The sequence below is a fragment of the Pipistrellus kuhlii genome, unplaced genomic scaffold, assembly GCF_014108245.1.
Source record: "Pipistrellus kuhlii isolate mPipKuh1 unplaced genomic scaffold, mPipKuh1.p scaffold_m20_p_58, whole genome shotgun sequence".
Classification (NCBI taxonomy): Eukaryota; Metazoa; Chordata; class Mammalia; order Chiroptera; family Vespertilionidae; genus Pipistrellus; species Pipistrellus kuhlii.
Window position 1 is genome coordinate 1,281,434 of NW_023425560.1, and position 16,217 is coordinate 1,297,650.

The 16,217-nt window shown below is 67.9% G+C and overlaps 1 protein-coding gene across 2 annotated transcripts; it reads left to right on the forward strand.

Annotated features, from left to right (window-relative positions):
* The first annotated feature begins 1,160 nt into the window (after window positions 1–1,160).
* On the forward strand, window positions 1,161–10,135 carry MSANTD1 (Myb/SANT DNA binding domain containing 1). 2 transcript variants are annotated; one of them, XM_045574007.1, is made up of 4 exons: window positions 1,161–5,051; window positions 7,837–8,112; window positions 9,715–9,951; window positions 10,074–10,135. In XM_045574007.1, coding segments are annotated over exons 1-4 (768 nt in total). In that variant the 5' UTR covers window positions 1,161–4,797; the 3' UTR covers window positions 10,075–10,135. The 2 variants fall into 2 exon arrangements, with proteins under 2 accessions (XP_045429963.1, XP_045429962.1); XM_045574006.1 differs by lacking the exon at window positions 10,074–10,135 and having other exon boundaries at window positions 1,174–5,051; window positions 9,715–10,043.
* Window positions 10,136–16,217: the final 6,082 nt, after the last annotated feature.

Genomic DNA, 16,217 nt, shown 5'->3' on the forward strand with positions numbered 1-16,217 from the left:
GGCGTGGTGCGCCTCAGGCACAGCCGGTCTGGGCAGCCGTTCATGGCGGGAGCAGCGCTGGCCCAGTGTGTGTCCTCGCTGCGCGGTGAGCGTGTGCACACGCCTGTACTCACGTGTGTACGTCATGGCGCTCGGGCGCAAGGCCTCCGGGAGCCGCCCTCCAGCTCTCCGTAGAGCAGCCTGCCTCCCGGTCGCTGCGCTGCGCGCCGGCGCTGAGGCGGCCTCGCTCACCGGGCCGCTGAGCCCCTGGCTGTGCCGGGAGACGCGTTTAGTCTGCGCAGTCACACGAGAGCGGGCGCCGGCGGGGGGTGTGGGTGGTTCCTGCGAGGAGCATCAGGAAACTGGACGACACCAGGTGGGCCTGTGTGCACGGCCCTGCAGCATGCCCACCCCCCTCCCCACACACCACACACACACACACACACACACACCTGACGCCACCAAGTGCCTCCGCTGAGTGCCTTCACGCTGCCGCTGCCACTGCCGCTTCTCCTGGCAGCGGGACCCGGAGGCCGCCACAGCCCCACCCTGGCCTGCAGTGCCCGCTGCCCGGCTGGCTTTTGTGCTCCCGGCCGCACTCTGAGCTGCAGGAGCAGCAGCGTGGCGCGAGGGGTCGGCGTGGAGCTCCGGATTCTGGGGGTGTGGCACCCGCTTCCTCTGCACGCCTGCTTCCTTCCTCCCAAGTGTCCTCACGGGGCTTTGTCCCTCGCTCGGTGGTGAGGGCCCAAACCAGAACCGAGGCTGCTGGCCTGGGCCGTGTTCTATCCCGGAGGCGGGTGCTGGCTCAGCGGGACCAGGAGCACCACTGTCCGCAGCCTCCCCCGAGGCCCTGCACCCTCGGCACGGAGGGAGGGGCCTGCTCAGATGGCGGTGGCAAGGGAAGGTGGCCTGGACAGCTGGGCCTTGCTCTCTGCCAGCCTGTCGCTTCCTAATGAGCAGAAGGTACCTCCTTATCCCTGTGCTGCTGGGAGCAGCCTGCCCTGGGCAGCCACTGCAGTCCCGCTGTGGCCCCAGCCATCCCCAGCACCCACGGTGGCCCTGGCCCCCACTGTGCAGCCACCCTCCACTGCTCCCCGCCCCCGTCCACCTCCAGACCCCGCTGCAGCCCCAGCCATTCCTAGCCCCCGCTACGGCCCCCCCCCGGGCCCCCGCTGCAGCCACCCACCACCACCCCCAGCCCTTGCTGGCCATCACAGGGGTGTGGCTTGAGCTCGGTGGGCTGCAGCACAGTGGCCATTGGTGGTTCAAGCCAGCACTGGGGTCAGCAGGGCAGTGATGGGCGCATCCTGGAGCCTGCCTGGACCCATCTGCTTCTGGAAGGGGAGGGGAGAGGGAGGGAGAGGCATCTTGTTTTTGAAACGGCTGCAGACCTGCACGTCTGAATTAAAGGAGGTCAAACTGAGCTGTGTGCGGCCTTTGCTCCTGGAATCCTGGACTGCTGAGGGACCGAGGTGCACTGCGCGCCGCCGTGCGGAGGGGCCCCCTCGCCCCAGTGCTGCTGGAGCAGCCGGGGGCTCACGTGGCCCGCGCACCGCAGGTGCCGCTCGGGTGAAAGCAGCCACACGGCCGTGGGTTTCGGCAGAATCTGCTTCCACGTTGGCCTGGGAGGCGGGAGCGGCGGAGGGCTCGGCTTTCCAGCTCTTCAGCTGTCGGCACCCGTGCACTGGGCTGTGGCGTCCCCAGGACCGCGGCCTTGAAGTCTGTTCGGTGCCTGTGCCCGTGTGTGCTCGCCAACCTGCACAGAAAGCCGGGCTGTGAGCTGAAGGCCCGTGGCCACGCCAGGCTCCGGCCACCCCAGTGGCTCTGAACCTCTGTCTGTGTCCCCTGGGCCCATGGCCTCGCCCTTCAGAGCCGCCTAATCGGCCCTCCCCTGGCCAGGCCGGCCGGCCCCGCCTGGCACGCCGTTGTTCCCGGAAGGCAGGTCCGGGGCAGCCTGTCTGCTGGAAGCCACGCCCCCGCGGCCGAGGGCAGCCCCTACTCTCAGAGAAAGCCCCGCCTCAAACTGCCATCTGGGGGCCCCTGGTGTGGGAGGGAGGGAGCCTCAGGGCCTGGCCCACCCCGGCCCCCCCGGTCCCTGGGCAGCCGTGGTGTGCCACCAGGCCGGGGCACAGGGCACTGCTTGGTGGAGCCACCAAGGCTAGGGAAACCAGGCGCAGCCCCCGGTGCCCACGGCCTTCCGGCTCTGCCGGCTCTGCCCTGGGCCGGGGCAGCCCCCGTTGCCAAGCTCCGCACAGACCCCCCTTCTCCCGCAGGTGCAGCTGGACGCCTGGCCCCCGCCCTCTGCCTCCCCCTCCCGCAGAGCCTGAGGGTCCCAGCAGGCCATGCAGCTGTGCCCAGGTACGGAGGCCCCAGCAGAGGACAGGCCAGCTCCTGGTCTCTGGGGCTCACTGTGTCCACTGACACCTGCAGAGGAACAGCCGGCTCCAGCCTCGGCCGCTGGAGTCCCCGGTGCCCGGGCCCTGAGCCAGGGAGTGACACCTGTGGGTCCACTGCTGCCCGGAGGCCTCGGGACCGGCAGCCGCCCTGGTGGTAACCCGGCCAGGGACCCCGCGGTGGCAGCACGTCCTGACAGCCACCCGCCGGCCCCAGCCAGGCAGCCCCAGCCTCTGCTCTCCCGGGCCCCGCGCCCCCGTGCTGAGAGCGAGGTGAGGCCGCCGCGGGCCTGGCCCGGTGGGGGAGGCGCTCCGGCGGCTGAGGCCACCCCAGGCCCACTGAGAATGCACATCCTTCGCCCGAGGGGTGGGACTTCCTGGAGGGAGTGGGCTTCTAGTCCCTCCCTCACCACTCACTGCAAACGCCCCTGAGCCGGTGCCCAGTGCCAAGGCCCAGGGGAGGGTGGCAGCCGTGAGCCATCTTGGGGGTGCGACAGGGCCAGGAGGTGGTTTCCCCATGACCCCAGTGACCCCTGAGGCCCAGAGGGCAGGGCTCCTGCTGGGAGCTGGTGGCAGGACCAGGCCTGACCCAGGAGCCTGCTCTGAGGTCGCCCCCTGCCGCTGCCCTTCCAGCTGTGACTGAAGGGAGCAGGCACCTCAGCTGCTGCCCTGTCCCGGCACCTCCCTGACTCAGGCCACTGCCAGAGCCCTGCGGTGCCAGGCGGGGGCTGGGCGGCGCAGGGCTCCTCAGGGCCAGCAGGGCCATGGCATGGACCATGGCTTCTCTGCGCTGTCCTCACAGCTCCCTGCCCATGGCCCATGGCTGCCCCGGGCACCTGAGCCAGCTCCTAAGCCCACCTTCCCGAGACACAGCCTCACCGCCTCACGGTGCCCTCCCCTGGAGGTCAGGGTCTGTCCCCTGGCCCTCGGACAGGCCAGCCTCTGTCACATCCTCACAGGCCCGAAGGAGGGGGAGGGTCCTCCAGCCCTGGACCCAGCCGACCAGCAGCCACCTGTCTGAGGCCGCCCGGGAGGCGGTGACGGAGCCTTGGCCGGGCCTCAGCAGTTGGCATCGGCTGCTCCGTGGTGCAGAGGAGCCTGCCAGCCGGCGGGGGCCACACCCAGCCCGGCTACCTGCCTGGGGCCAAAGCCTGGCCCGGCCCCTGCCTGCAGGTGACCTCACGTCTGTAAAGCGGGAGTTAACAGAGCTGGTCTCCCTCACACGCGTGTGGAGGGTCCACGCAGAAGGCACACAGGACAGCGTGTAGGACGGAGCCCGCACCCGGTGCTCAGTGCTCCTCAGCGTTGTCTCATGGGGTCTGACAGGGGCCACGCAGCTGGAGGGAGGAAACCAAGCAGCTGGCTCATTGGCTCCCGTCCCAGGATGGGGAGGGGCAGAAGGACCACAGTGCAGTGGGAGCACTTCCGAGAGGAGGTGGGGTCAGAGCAGGTTTGAAGGATGAGGAGGAGTTCGCCAGTGAGAGCAAAGGCTAGTCTAGGCTACTGGGGCGGGGTGGGTCCGATCATCCGTTCACCTACTTTCTCAGGAGCCTTGCCGGCCCTTTCCTGTGGGTCTGGGGACGCAGGAGGAAGGCTGGGCTGGTGCCAGCTCAGTGTGGCCGGGGCCATAGTGGAGCTGCCCAGGGCAGAGGGCCCCCCACACTGGCTCCCGACTCCTCTCTGGCCTCAGCCCACCCGGCACCCTGGCCGGCCAGCAGCCCCTGCAGGAGGGAGGCGGCCGCTCCCCCACGGCCTGGGGTGCCACGTGCATTACCCACTGTAAGGCGTGAGCCTGTGGTCCGGGCCGCTGTGTGTGGGGGGTGGGGAGGGCACGGCCTTGGGAGAGGAGCCGAGGCATGTCCCTGAGGGTGTCTGCTCCTTGTCCCCTCCCCCTTCATGCCCGTCTCTGCCCGCCTCGCCACCTGTCTCCTCAGTCTCCATCCCCCTCTCCGCCTGCCCCATCTCCGGGTCTTGTCCCACCCCCATCCTGGGCTCTCTGGGCTGCGGCCTGCGGGGGCCTGCGGGGGCCGGGGCTGCGGGAGCCAGGTGGCCTGGTGTGGGCGCCGGGGCCTGTGTGGCCTTGGCCACGGAGGCCTGGCGGCTGGCTGGGCCGGGCGGGGCGGAGGCAGGGCCGGGACCTGGGCCGTGGTGTCGGCCCGGCCCGCCCGCTGCAGTATTGATGGCCCGTCACGGCGGCCCCGATTCCTGCGCTTTCAGTTAAAAGGTTTCTGTTGTTGTAGCTGATGCAGTTGCTCTGTTGCTATGGAAACGTGACATCAAAATGACGTTTCCCGTTTAAAAGCTTTTAACTAAATTCCTGCCTGTCAGATGTAGGCCCCATTTTGAGCGCGGAGCTGCCTTCCCAGAGCCGGGCTCGCGCGGCGCCGGCCGCCCTGAGCGCCCGCTCCCCGCAGGCGCCGCTGGCATGGCCGCGGCCGAGGTGCCCGGCTCCCTGGTGTCCCCGCAGGCCGAGAAGCACCGGCGCGCCCGCAACTGGACCGACGCCGAGATGCGCGGCCTCATGCTGGTCTGGGAGGAGTTCTTCGAGGAGCTGAAGCAGACCAAGCGCAACGCCAAGGTGTACGAGAAGATGGCCTGCAAGCTGCTGGCCATGACGGGCGAGCACCGGCTGGGCGAGGAGATCAAGATCAAGATCACCAACATGACCTTCCAGTACAGGTAGGCCCCGGCCGCCTGCCCTCGGCCCTCCCGCCCGGCCGGAGCCCGCAGGCCCGGCGCAGGCTGGCTCCACGGCAGGTGTTCGGGTGCTGCTAACGGGGAAACTGAGGCCGAGGAAGAAGGAGGCTCGGCTCCGGGCCTGTGAGTCCCGCCCGGTCCTGATGCTCAGTCGTTGGCAGCATCCGCTGCGGCCACTGTGACCTCAGGGTCAGGGAGCCCTGAGCAGGGGGGCGCTCGTGGGAGGGGCCTCGTTGTGGGAGGAAGAGGTGGAGCCCCGCTCCAGGTGGCCCTGCCCGGCAGCCTGGGGGGACGGCGGGTGAGGGCACAGACAGGCTCTGAGGGGGGGGGGGGGGGGGGCAGAGGCATTGTCCAGGGAGGGCGTGGCCCGCGGGCCCAGCACCTTGGGGTCATGCTGCCCAGGCCTGTCTGCAAGGGGCACAGTGTGGAGAGGGACATGGTCAGGGTGAAGGTCACTGGCTGGTGGAAGGTCGCAGACGGGCCCGGGTCTTGCTGACGAAAGTTAAGCAGGAGCTGGGAGCCATGGGGGCAGCGCCATGTGCCTGGAGTCCTGTGGGCGCCTGTGCAGGGCTGGCCTGGCTGCCCCCGAGCCTGGCAGTGCCCAGGACGTGAGGGGCTGTCCTGGTTGGGCCCGCTGGTCCCGCCCTGCTGCCTCCTGGGCCTGGTGGCCGCCTGGGCAGGGAGCAGCGGGGTGGCCACGCCGGTGCAGACCGGCCCTGCAGGGTGGCCCCAAGCGCCGTGAGCCGCACTTAGGGGGGTCTACCCCCCTATAGGTGGGAGGTTGGAGGTGTGCGCAGGCTCCTCGGGCCCTGGCCCCCGAAAGGCTGTTTCCAGGTGCATTAGCTGAGCGTTCTGTGGCCCAGTCCAAAGGCCCTTTCCGGCCCCAGGCAGGCCCCGCCAGGGCGAGCCGAGGTCAGAGGCAGGGAGTCGCTTAGTGAAGGGCTGATGGCGGCGCTCGGGCTCCCATGGGGTCTGGGTGACCCGTTATCTACCAGGAAAGCCTCGGTCCCAGGGGAGGGATTCGGTTCGATCCCGGAGGCGGAGGACGTGTCAGGCGGCCGCAGGGAGGTGCAGCTGAGCAGGCACCTGGCGCCGGCGGGCACGGAGGCTGGGGTGTGTGCAGGCTGCACGGGTTGTGCCACATCCTCCGTGCGGTGCCTCTCAGCTCCTGTCGCCAGGGAGAAACTGAGGCCAGAGCAGGCGAGAGCCCGGGCTGCACTGCCCTGAGCGGGGACCCTGTGGCTCATTCTCTACCGCCTCCCAGAGGCTGCCCTTATTTGCTCACAGTCGCTCTTTGCATATTGAGGCTCAGGCTAAGGTCGCCTGGGGGCTTCCACGCAGTATGGTTTGTTCATCGTTCAGGAGCCTCCCGTGCTGGGGGCAGCCTTTCCTTTTTCCTCCAAGGAGTGGGCTGGCTTGAGGGGGTCTCGGGCTAGAGGGGCGCCTGGGTGAAGGCTGGTGTGGGTCTGCCCGACCTCCAGGGAATGGATGGGGTCCCGTGGCTGGGAAGACAGCAGCCACGCTCTGCCACACGTGATCTGTCCGTGGCGTTTGGTGGGGGCAGTGTTCTGCTGAGACAGCCTCTGCTCACCTCCCTGAGCCGCGGCCCCTCATTGTCTGGTTGTGCTGTGGACGGGGGTGGCTCGCTCAGATGCCAGGCCATTTCCAGCAGCCAGGGGCCACACCCCGTGGGGAGCCCCTGGGGGAGATGGGAGCCCCCCACAGGGCATTCCAGCTGCAAGGTCTCCCGCGCCAGAGCAGCGTGGGCGGGGCCGGGGCACAGGCCCAGGCGGGGCCAGGGAGCTGTGGAGCGCAGGAAGCACCAAGTCTCCTGCCCACCCACCTGGGCTTCTTTGTGGCTTGGCCTTGGCTGCCAGCTCTCCGGGGGGCCCACCTCCCTGGCCCTGAGCTCCGGGGCTGGCCCAGGCCAGGGCCTGTCTGCAGGGCGGGCAGGACGCTGGGCTGTGGGGGCTCTTGGCCTGAGGTCTGAATGGAGATGAGAGATGTCGGGCAGTGTGAGCAGGGGCCTGCCTGGCCCAGCCCAGCTGCCTCCTGGCACCTTCTGCCAACATGGTACCTGGACGGCCCGCTGTTCGCCGGGCATCGGGCATCGTCCCACTAAGCCTTCCTACGGCCATGTGAGGAGCTCGCGGTGGTCACCCCCATTTTACTGATGTGAACATGGAGGCTCAGAGAGGTCAATGCACCTGCCCAAGGTCACACAGCAGGTGGCAGCTCGAGACACAGACTCAGATCAGCCGGACGCCGAGGCCTCTGCCCTTAGCGCCTGCGGGTCCCGCTCAGCATCGAAGGCCCCGAGATGCCCTTCCACGCCTCGAGGCGGCCTCTCCAGAAGCACACGGCGTCCTCTTGTGCCCGGTGTCGGTGTGGCACGTGTCCAATCCCTCGGGTGTGCCCGGCTTGTAGTGCGTGGCGGTGTTTACCGCGCCGACCCGCCGGGCAGTGCTCACTCAGCAGGGAGCTTAGACCCCGCAGCACGGCGAGGAGCGGGTCGATGGCGATGCCCCGACTGCGCCCGCCCTGCGGCTTTTAGCGTCCGAGGCCGCGAAGGCCCGAGTCCGACTTCTTCCCGAGCCCAGTGCCGCCCGGCCCTGAGGCCGGTCTTCCTGGGGAGGCCTGTCGGCCCAGGAGCGGTGCCGCCCGCGCCACGGGCCCGGCCCCGGAGCCGCGCTGCCTCCGCCAGGGGCCGGCGGGCCGGGCGGGGCAGGCTGTCTCTCACACTCCGCTCTTGTGTGTCTCGTTGCAGGAAATTAAAATGCATGACAGATAGCGAGTCCGTCCCGCCCGACTGGCCCTATTACCTAGCCATTGATAGGATTCTGGCCAAGGCCCCCGAGTCCTGTGATGGCAAACTGCCGGACGGCCAGCAGCCGGGGCCCTCCACGTCCCAGACCGAGGAGTCCCTGTCGCCGTCGGCTAAGTCCACCCCTCTGTACTTACCGTATAACCGGTGCTCCTACGAAGGCCGCTTCCAGGACGACGGCTCCTCCAGCTCCTCCAGCTTACTGTCCCTTAAGTTCAGGTAGTGTGCGCCCTTCTCCTGCCCGCAGGAGGGCTGAGAGCGGCCAGGGGGCACAGGGGGGCGGGTTTTGAAGGGTGCATAGGAGTTGGCCAGTTGAGAGGGGGAACAGGAAGTGTTCTCGTGCTGGCGGGCTACAGAGGGGACCCCGCAGGGCGGCCCCGCAGGGAGGCACGCAGACCCTACGCGGCGGTCCTGGCACAGGTGGTTGTGTCTCCGGCTGCGTCGCTGTTGAGCTGTGTGGGAAGGTCATGACCTCTCTGGGCCTCCGTCTCCCTCGGTAAACGGGGTAGTCCGTGGCTTCTCTGCGGGCAGCTGGGAGTGTCAGAGGAGAGGGCACACGCAGGCCAGGGCCTGGCACATGGAGGAGCGCCAGGTGCGCCCGCCCTGCCTGCCCCGCTGCCTCTGCTTCCGGCCCCTTGGGCCCCAAGCGGGCCCCGCCCCGGGTCCCCTTCCCATCAGGAGAGGTGCGGGCTGAGCCTCCAGGGTCCTCTAGCCTGGCTGCTGTGGGTACGCCCCTCGCCTCTGCTGTCTGTCACATGCCTCCTGCCACGTGACTCGGCCACGGGGATGTCACCGACGGCCACGAGGAGACTCAGCCTGTGGTGTGGGGCTGGGAGAGCCAGAGCGGGGACCTGTGGGTGGGTTTCCGAGGGTGAGTAGGAGTTGGCCAGTTGGAAAGGAGAACAGGAAGTCTGGATCTGAGCCATGGCGCTGGCCCTCCCAGCCCCAGTGTTCCAGTCTGCCATGGTGGGGGGCTGAGGGGGCATCTCGGGGCCTTCAGTGCTGACACCGGTGGGAGAGCGCCCGTTCCATTCGTCCGGTGCCCCTTGCTGGCGGGATTTCTCCACAAAGACCCCGGGCAGAAGCGCCTTTGCCGACAGCCAGGCCTCGGCAGCTGGCAGCCTGAGTCCGGCCCGCTGTTCCCGGGCGCTGCTCCCCGGATGGGGGCGGGGCCCTGCGCTCTGCACTCGCCCTGAGGCTGCGGTCGCTGTTCTACTCAGGAGCTGGGGGCGGGGGAGGGCCCGAGGGTCTGGTGAGATTGGGCAGCTCCCTGCCCACAGAGGAGGTGGGTTCCACCAGGGGTGCCCCACCCTCAGCAGAGAGCCCTGCCTGTGCTGCCTTCACCCTGCCCACCGGGATTCCTCCCTGCCCTCCCCAGGCGCCTGCCCTCCTGCCTCCCACCCCAGGCCCTCTCTGCCTCGGCCTCAGTTTCCCCATCTGCCCAAGGCCAGCAGGACTGGTGGTCTCTGGCTTCACAGGGGAGCCACACCGCCCAGCACCCGTCCCACTCAGCCTTCCTCCTCTCTCCCTGGGCGGCCTCCACCCCGAGCCCCCCAGCCCCCAGCTCAGTGCATTTGGGGGTGTCCTCTGGCAGGGGTCCCCACCCTCCCAGGCTCAGGGGACTTGGGTGTCCTGTGACCGAGCTGCTGGGTCCCTGTGGACGGCCGGGCCCGTGGCCCCGTGGCCCTTTCACTGTCCCGGACGCTGAGCGCTGAGCGGTGGCTGAGCTCCCTGGGCCTCGGTCTGTCCGGCCCAGTGGGTCCCGGGAGGGTCAGGCCGTGCCGGCTCCAGGGCCCGGCTCACTGCCCGCTGTGCCCACAGGTCCGAGGAGCAGCCGGTGAAGAAGCGCAAGGCGCCGGGCGCGTTCCGCAAGCGGAAGCTGCGGCTGCTGGGGGCGATGCTGGAGGAGCAGCGGCGGCTGAGCCGCGCCGTGGAGGACACCTGCCGCGAGGTGCGCCGCGTGCTGGACCAGCAGCACCTGCTCCAGGTGCAGGGCCTGCAGCTGCAGGAGCGCATGATGAGCCTGCTGGAGAAGATCCTCGCCAAGCCCAGCGGCTAGCCGGCCCGGCCCACCCTGTGCCCCTGCTGCCCCTGCCCTGCGCCCCCGCCTCCAGGTGCAGGGCCTGCAGCTGCAGGAGCGCATGATGAGTCTGCTGGAGAAGATCCTCGCCAAGCCCAGCGGCTAGCCGGCCCGCCGCCCCCGCCTGCGCCCCCGCCCTGCGCCCCCGCCTCCAGGTGCAGGGCCTGCAGCTGCAGGAGGGCGTGATGAGCCTGCTGGAGACGATCCTCGCCAAGCCCAGCGGCTAGCCGGCCCGGCCCACCCTGTGCCCCTGCCGCCCCCGCCCTGCGCCCCGGCCGGCGCCCCCACCCGCCGCCCCCGCCGCGGACCTGAGGCACCGGCCAGGGCCCCCGCGAGAACGTGTGTCCTCACGCTCCACCGCGTCCCCGCCAACCACACCTGGAACTCGGATCTACGCGTGTGTCTCTCCCCGAGGGAGCACAGCCTGCCGTCCTGGACAGGCGCAACCCAGGCTGGGCTGGTCCAGAGCCCGCAACACGGACAGCGGCTCTCCTCACCCTCCCCTGCCTGCCCTGAATGCCCGCAGACACTGAGGGCCCCCCCTACCCTGAACGCCCCCGGACACTGAGAGGGACCCCCTACACTTAATGCCCCGGGACACTGAGGACTCCCCCACCTGCCCTGAATGCCCCGGACACTGAGGGGGACCCTGCCTGCCCTGAATGCCCCGGACACTGAGGGGGACCCCCTGCCCTGAATGCCCCGGCCACTGAGGGCCCCTGCCTGCCCTGAATGCTCTGGGACACTGAGGGGGACCCCCTGCCCTGAATGCCCCGGACACTGAGGGCTCCCCCACCTGCCCTGAATGCCCCGGACACTGAGGGGGACCCCCTGCCCTGAATGCTCTGGGACACTGAGGGGCACGGGCCTGCCCGGGACATGGGGCTGGGCCGCCCCCTCGGTGGGAATAATAAAGGAACCCTCCGGCCACGGTCCCTCCCGTTCACTCTGGGCAGACGAGGCCGACACAGGCCTGTCCTTGGGGGGCTCACATCGGGGAGCAGACAGACGTGACTGAGGAGTAAACACGTGCGATGTGATCATGAGCAGGGAGGGTGGCCCATGGGGAGGGGCTGGACTCAGCCGGGAGGCGGCAGGGGAGTGGAGGGCAGGGGGCAGAGGGGGACAGCTGTGCCGGGAACCCCTGCTGCTGGGGCCTGGCGGGCAGCCAGGGGTGTGGAGGTAACCCAACCTGGCAGAGGTCACCGGGGGTGCAGAGGTCACCAGCTGGGTGGCAGGACCCCTCCCCCAGCCCCGCGCACGGGCACAAACCCTGCTGTGGCTGGGCCCTGGCCTGGGAACTCTCCTGTCTCCAGGGCGTGCCCGTCCCCGCCAAGGCCAGTCCGGCCGCCACGTGAGGCCGCTGTGCCCGCGGCCGGGAAGGGACACCTGTGCCCCGGCACCGCTGTGCGATGGGGCGCGGGCCCGTGGGGCAGGCCCAGCTGACCGGCTCGGGCCCGCCCGCCTCCACGGGGTCACCGTGTGACCGACACGGCCCCGCTGGCCGGCCAGGCGTGTGCGTGGCCCACCGGGGGCCAGTCCTCCCCTGAAACGCCCGTGTGGCCTAGCGCCGTGGCCGAGGCCGTGGCCGGGCCCGCTCAGCACGCCTCCCTGTGCGCAGCGGCAGCGGCCGGGGGGGGGGGCCGCGGCGGGAGGGCTGCGGGGTTGGGGTGGGTGGGGAGCAGCAGGGAACATGGAGGCCCAGGGGGTCTGGGTCGCCGGTGCTGTGCGCGCGGCCTCGCGCCAGGGTGCCGAGGGCACAGCGGTCCCCGTCCGTCTGATGCGCCGCCCAGGGGCTCAGTCCGGACCGTACGGACCATCCTCCCTCCTGGGCACCGCGGGGCCCTGCCGTCTGGGAGCCGCGGGGCGCAGAGGGCGGGACTGGCTCACCTGAGGGGACCTGGGCACCCATCCCCCTCACCCCGCTCCCTGGCCCCGCCGCTCCTGCTCCCACGGCCCAGCGTGTCACACTGTCCTCAGTCCGCACGGAGGTGCCTCCCGCCTCGCCCAGGCCTGCACCCCCCTCGCTTCCCGCCTCTCCTGTGAGCGACCCACACGTTCTGCCGGAGCAGCGCAGCTCCGGCACCAGCTGGCATCGCCCGCAATTATCCTTAAATTACAGGGACCATTTTAATTCCCGATAATTAGAAATATCAACTGCAGCTCGAGCTGTGAAACGAATGGAATTCTAATGGGCAGCTGCTTAGCTTACAGCCAAGAAAAGTAACGCTGCGGAGCCTCTGAGCCCACCCCGCGCAGGGCACGTGGTTTGGGGCGATGGGCCTTGCCCCTCAGGTGGGGTGGGACCTACATCCCAGACTTGGGGCCCCACGGCCGACGTATCTCCCTGCTCGTGCAGCCTGGCCCGGGCCCGCCGGCCCTCAGTCTCCCTCGGGTCCGAGCCTGGGCGCACGAGAGGTGCCTCCTGGGGCCTGCAGACCCGAGTGTCCCCACTGCCGCTCCGGCCGCTCTGGGCCAGGTCTCGCTTCAGGACGGCAGGCAGGCGCCAGCAGCGGTGTGCCCGCGGCGTGCGGCCGTCAGTGGTGGGAGGAGGGCGGTGAGTCCGTTCAGCCTGGGACACCGCCGTGTGGGCAGGGGAGCTTGGTGTCTGTGGGTGGGCAGAGACTTTGCTTTTGAGAAAATGAAAATGATCAGATTTATTTTTCTCTGCGGCGAGAGCTCTCTGGTCCTGAAAGCCTTCAGACTTCCCCTTGTTGTGTTCGGAAGCTGTGAGCGTGCTTGGGTCATGGATCCACCTCAGGTCAATCCCTGGATGTATGCGAGTTAGACCCCGTTCAGGTCCCCGTGTCCCAGCGCCGGTTAAAGTCTCCCTTTCCGCTGGCGGTGGCTTTCGCTTTTGTCAAAATCGATTCTCTGAGCAACAGCGGGTCAGCTTCCCTCAGTCCCCGGGTCTGCATGCACCTTCTCGATTACTGTAGCTCACAGCGTCTTTTTTTTTTTTAAATAGATGTTTATTGAAGTCAGAGAAGAAAGGAGAGGGAGAGAGAGAAACATCGGTGATGAGAGGGAATCATGGATCAGCTGCCCCCTGCACACCCCACACTGGGGATGGAACCGTGCGACCTCTGGTTCACAGGTGGCTGCTCGGCCATGGAACCACGCTGGCCGGCCTATAATGTATCTATTTCCCTGGCTGCTGCAAAGATTTCAGTTCTTGTTTTCAAAAATGGGTGCCTCAGTGGTTTTCTGGTGGAATCTATGGATTGATTTTTAAAAAAATCCAATTTTACAAGTTTTTAGCCGCTGTTTCTGCACATACACCTCCCGTGTTATGTTCCTGAGACTTTACACGCGGCGCGGCGCGTTGCAGGGTGTTGTCCGCGGTCACGCGTGTTTCTCCGGGTCAGTGTGACGGCTCACACCGGCGTGTGAGCTCCGAGCCCCGCCCATCCCATCTTCTGACCCATCGGTACCGTGATGGCATGGCTCTCGGCGTTTCCATCCCTTCAGAGGTTTTAGAGTTCCCGTTTCTCTTCCAGAGCACCTCCTTCCTCTGCTACTCCTTTCGCCTCGCCCGCACACCCTCCCACTGCAGTGTTGGCTCATTCTGGTGACTGGGTCACGTGGGGTCCACATCGTTAGATGGTTTTTATCACAGGCTACATTTTCCTACTTCTTCCCGTGTCTTGTCATTTCTGTCCCGTTCCAAACATCGTGTGCACAGGCCGGGCACGCCTGGTGCAGGCGTGATGTCTGTCCCTCTGTCCGGGAGCCGCAGGGGGGTGCGGCGTGTGGGGCTGCAGACAGATGTGAGCCGACCTCCTTCAAGTGACAGGAATGACACGTATGTGTGAGCGTGACAGGTGTGCGGGAGGGCTCCCGGCCGCCTGGGTGGGGCGGGGGGAGGAGACACCTGAGCTGGCCTGGCAGGTGAGGCAGAGCCGGCAGGTGTGGGAGCAGGTGGCTTTCAGCAGCCCCGAGGGCAGGGGCAGTGGGCACCAGCGCGAGAGAGGAGCGCTGGCTTCACCCCTCGGACCCGCCTCACTCCGGCTGGCGCTGAGGGTGCCTGGCTGCCCCCGACCCTGTCCCCGTCCCCGTCCCCGCAGCTGGCGGAGGCAGAGAGGGGCTCCGTGGAGGCCTGGGGGCCTCGGGAGGTGGCGGGATTTCTTTGTGCGATGGCGGCCACGGGGCATTCGGGGCGGATGTGGGCACGGGGAGGCGGGCGGTGCGGGCGGTGCTGGGGGCTGGCGGTGGCGCTGTCCGGCGCTGGGAGTCCAGTCCTAGCTCTGCCGCCCAGGGAGGCCACTCAGGCCCTGATCGGCCTCAACCTCCATCTGTGAAGTGGGCTGACACCAGCTCACGACCGCGGTGCCGCCCCCACGTGGGGCACTGTGGGGACCAGGCCATGGCTCCACGGCGGCCAGGGAGGCGGTGACAGGGCTGGTGGCCGGCCGTGGTGGGTTCGGGGCGGGGTGCGCAGGCGGCAGCCAAGGCGGTGTAGGTGTCTTGCGGGTGGTGGGGGGAGGCAGGGGACATCCATGTGGCAGAGGAGTGGGCACTACAGAAGTATGTTCCTGTCCTGACCGGTTTGGCTCAGTGGATGAGGGTCGGACTGTCGACTGAAGAGTCCTGGGTTCGATTCCGGTCAAGGGCGCCTACCTCAGGTGCAGGCTCCATCCCTGCCCTGCTCAGGACGCATGCGGGGGGCAACCAATCGATGTGTCTTTCTAACATCGGTGTCTCTCTATCTCTTTCTGTCCCTCCCCCTCTCTTCCACTCTCTCTAAAATTCAGTGGAACAGCTGAGACCGGTTTGGCTCAGTGGGTGGAGCATCGGCCTGCGGACTGAAGGGTCCCGGGTTCGATTCCGGTCCAGGGCATGTACCTTGGTTGCAGGCACATCCCCAGTGGGGGGTGTGCAGAGGCAGCTGACCGATGATTCTCATTGATGTTTCTGGCTCTCTATCCCTCTCTCTTCCTCTCTAAAAAAAAAATCAATAAAATATATTAAAATAATAAATAAATAAATAAGTAAAAAATAGAGGCCCAAGCCCATGAAAAAAATAAAATTAAAAAAAAATCAATGGAACAGTATCGTTGGGTGAGGATTAACAAAAGAGAGAGAGAGACCCTCCCCCCTTTCTCTGGGTTCCCTAACCTCGGGGCGGCCGCCCCTCGGCCCTAGCAGCGGTGCTGGTCCCGTCCTGCTGTCTGTCTGACTGCGCCCCAGCCCCTGGGGCCTGCAGATGGGGCTCCGCTGGACTCCTCTCAAGTTTCCCTCTCGGGAAGCCATGTGTTTCCTCCTGGGACGCAGTAATGACAAAGGACCTGAGGACGAAGAGCTGCCAAAGGGAGGGGGAGGGGAGGGGAGGGGAGGGAAGGGGCTGCTCCTCGAAGTCGAACAAAGCAGGTGGCACTCCGAAGAGGAGGAAGACGGGAGGGGCCGCACGGTGCGCAGTTTGGAGGTCCGGCTGCCTGGCGGCCTGCACCCTGTGCAGAGGTGGGCGTGGTGCCTGTCTCAGCCCGTCCTGCTGCTGTAACAAACACCGCGGTGCGGGTGGGGCACACGGAAACCCCGGCCACGACGGGTCCCTGCAGAGGAGCCAGGTCCCGGCTCGCGGCCAGCGCCCCCACTGTCACCTCACGGGGGGCAGGGACAGGGTGCTCTGGGGTCTCAGAAAGGCGCTAATCCATCCAAGGGGGCTCTTCCCTCCTGGCCTGCTCCCCTCCCTGGGCCTCACCTCCTGGCCCGTCTCACGGGTTAGGCTCCACAGGCCGTGTGGGGGACACGTTAGGCCACACCGTGTGGTGGAGACAGTGGCCCAGAGTCCCCGAGTCCCCGCTTCCTGTCCGCCTGAGCCTCATCTACTGCACTCCACGCCTCACGGGGCCACGGGGTGTTCTATTTGCAAACACGGGGGAGGCACTCTGACACCGTCCGGGCAGTAGGAAGACGGCCCAAGCACCGCGAGGTGCTCTGACCGTCCGGGCAAACGGCGGCGGCAGTGTGATGCCGGGGACTGTCAGATGGCTGAGCAGACAGCCCAGGAGCTTCCGCCAGGCGTGGCTGCCGGCTGCGTCCAGGAGTCCTGGACTTGCTCCCCGCCCCCCCCCTGGGACGGCACAGTAACCCCAGGCCCTCTCCTGGAAGTCCTGGCAGGCAGGCGGGCCGGTGACAGGAGGGGGCGTCACTGCCCCAGAAACTGACCGCGGAGGAGGAAGACAGCTGGGGGTGGGAGCGACCCCAGGAAGGTCCAGGGGCAGAGGCGGCTGCGGGCGGTGGC

Coding starts and splice junctions, on each gene's coding strand:
- MSANTD1 (XM_045574007.1), top strand. CDS start 4,798: ATGGCCGCGGCCGAGGTGCCCGGCTCCCTGGTGTCCCCGCAGGCCGAG. Junction 5,052..7,836: donor AACATGACCTTCCAGTACAG/GTAGGCCCCGGC, acceptor GTCTCGTTGCAG/GAAATTAAAATGCATGACAG. Junction 8,113..9,714: donor TTACTGTCCCTTAAGTTCAG/GTAGTGTGCGCC, acceptor CTGTGCCCACAG/GTCCGAGGAGCAGCCGGTGA.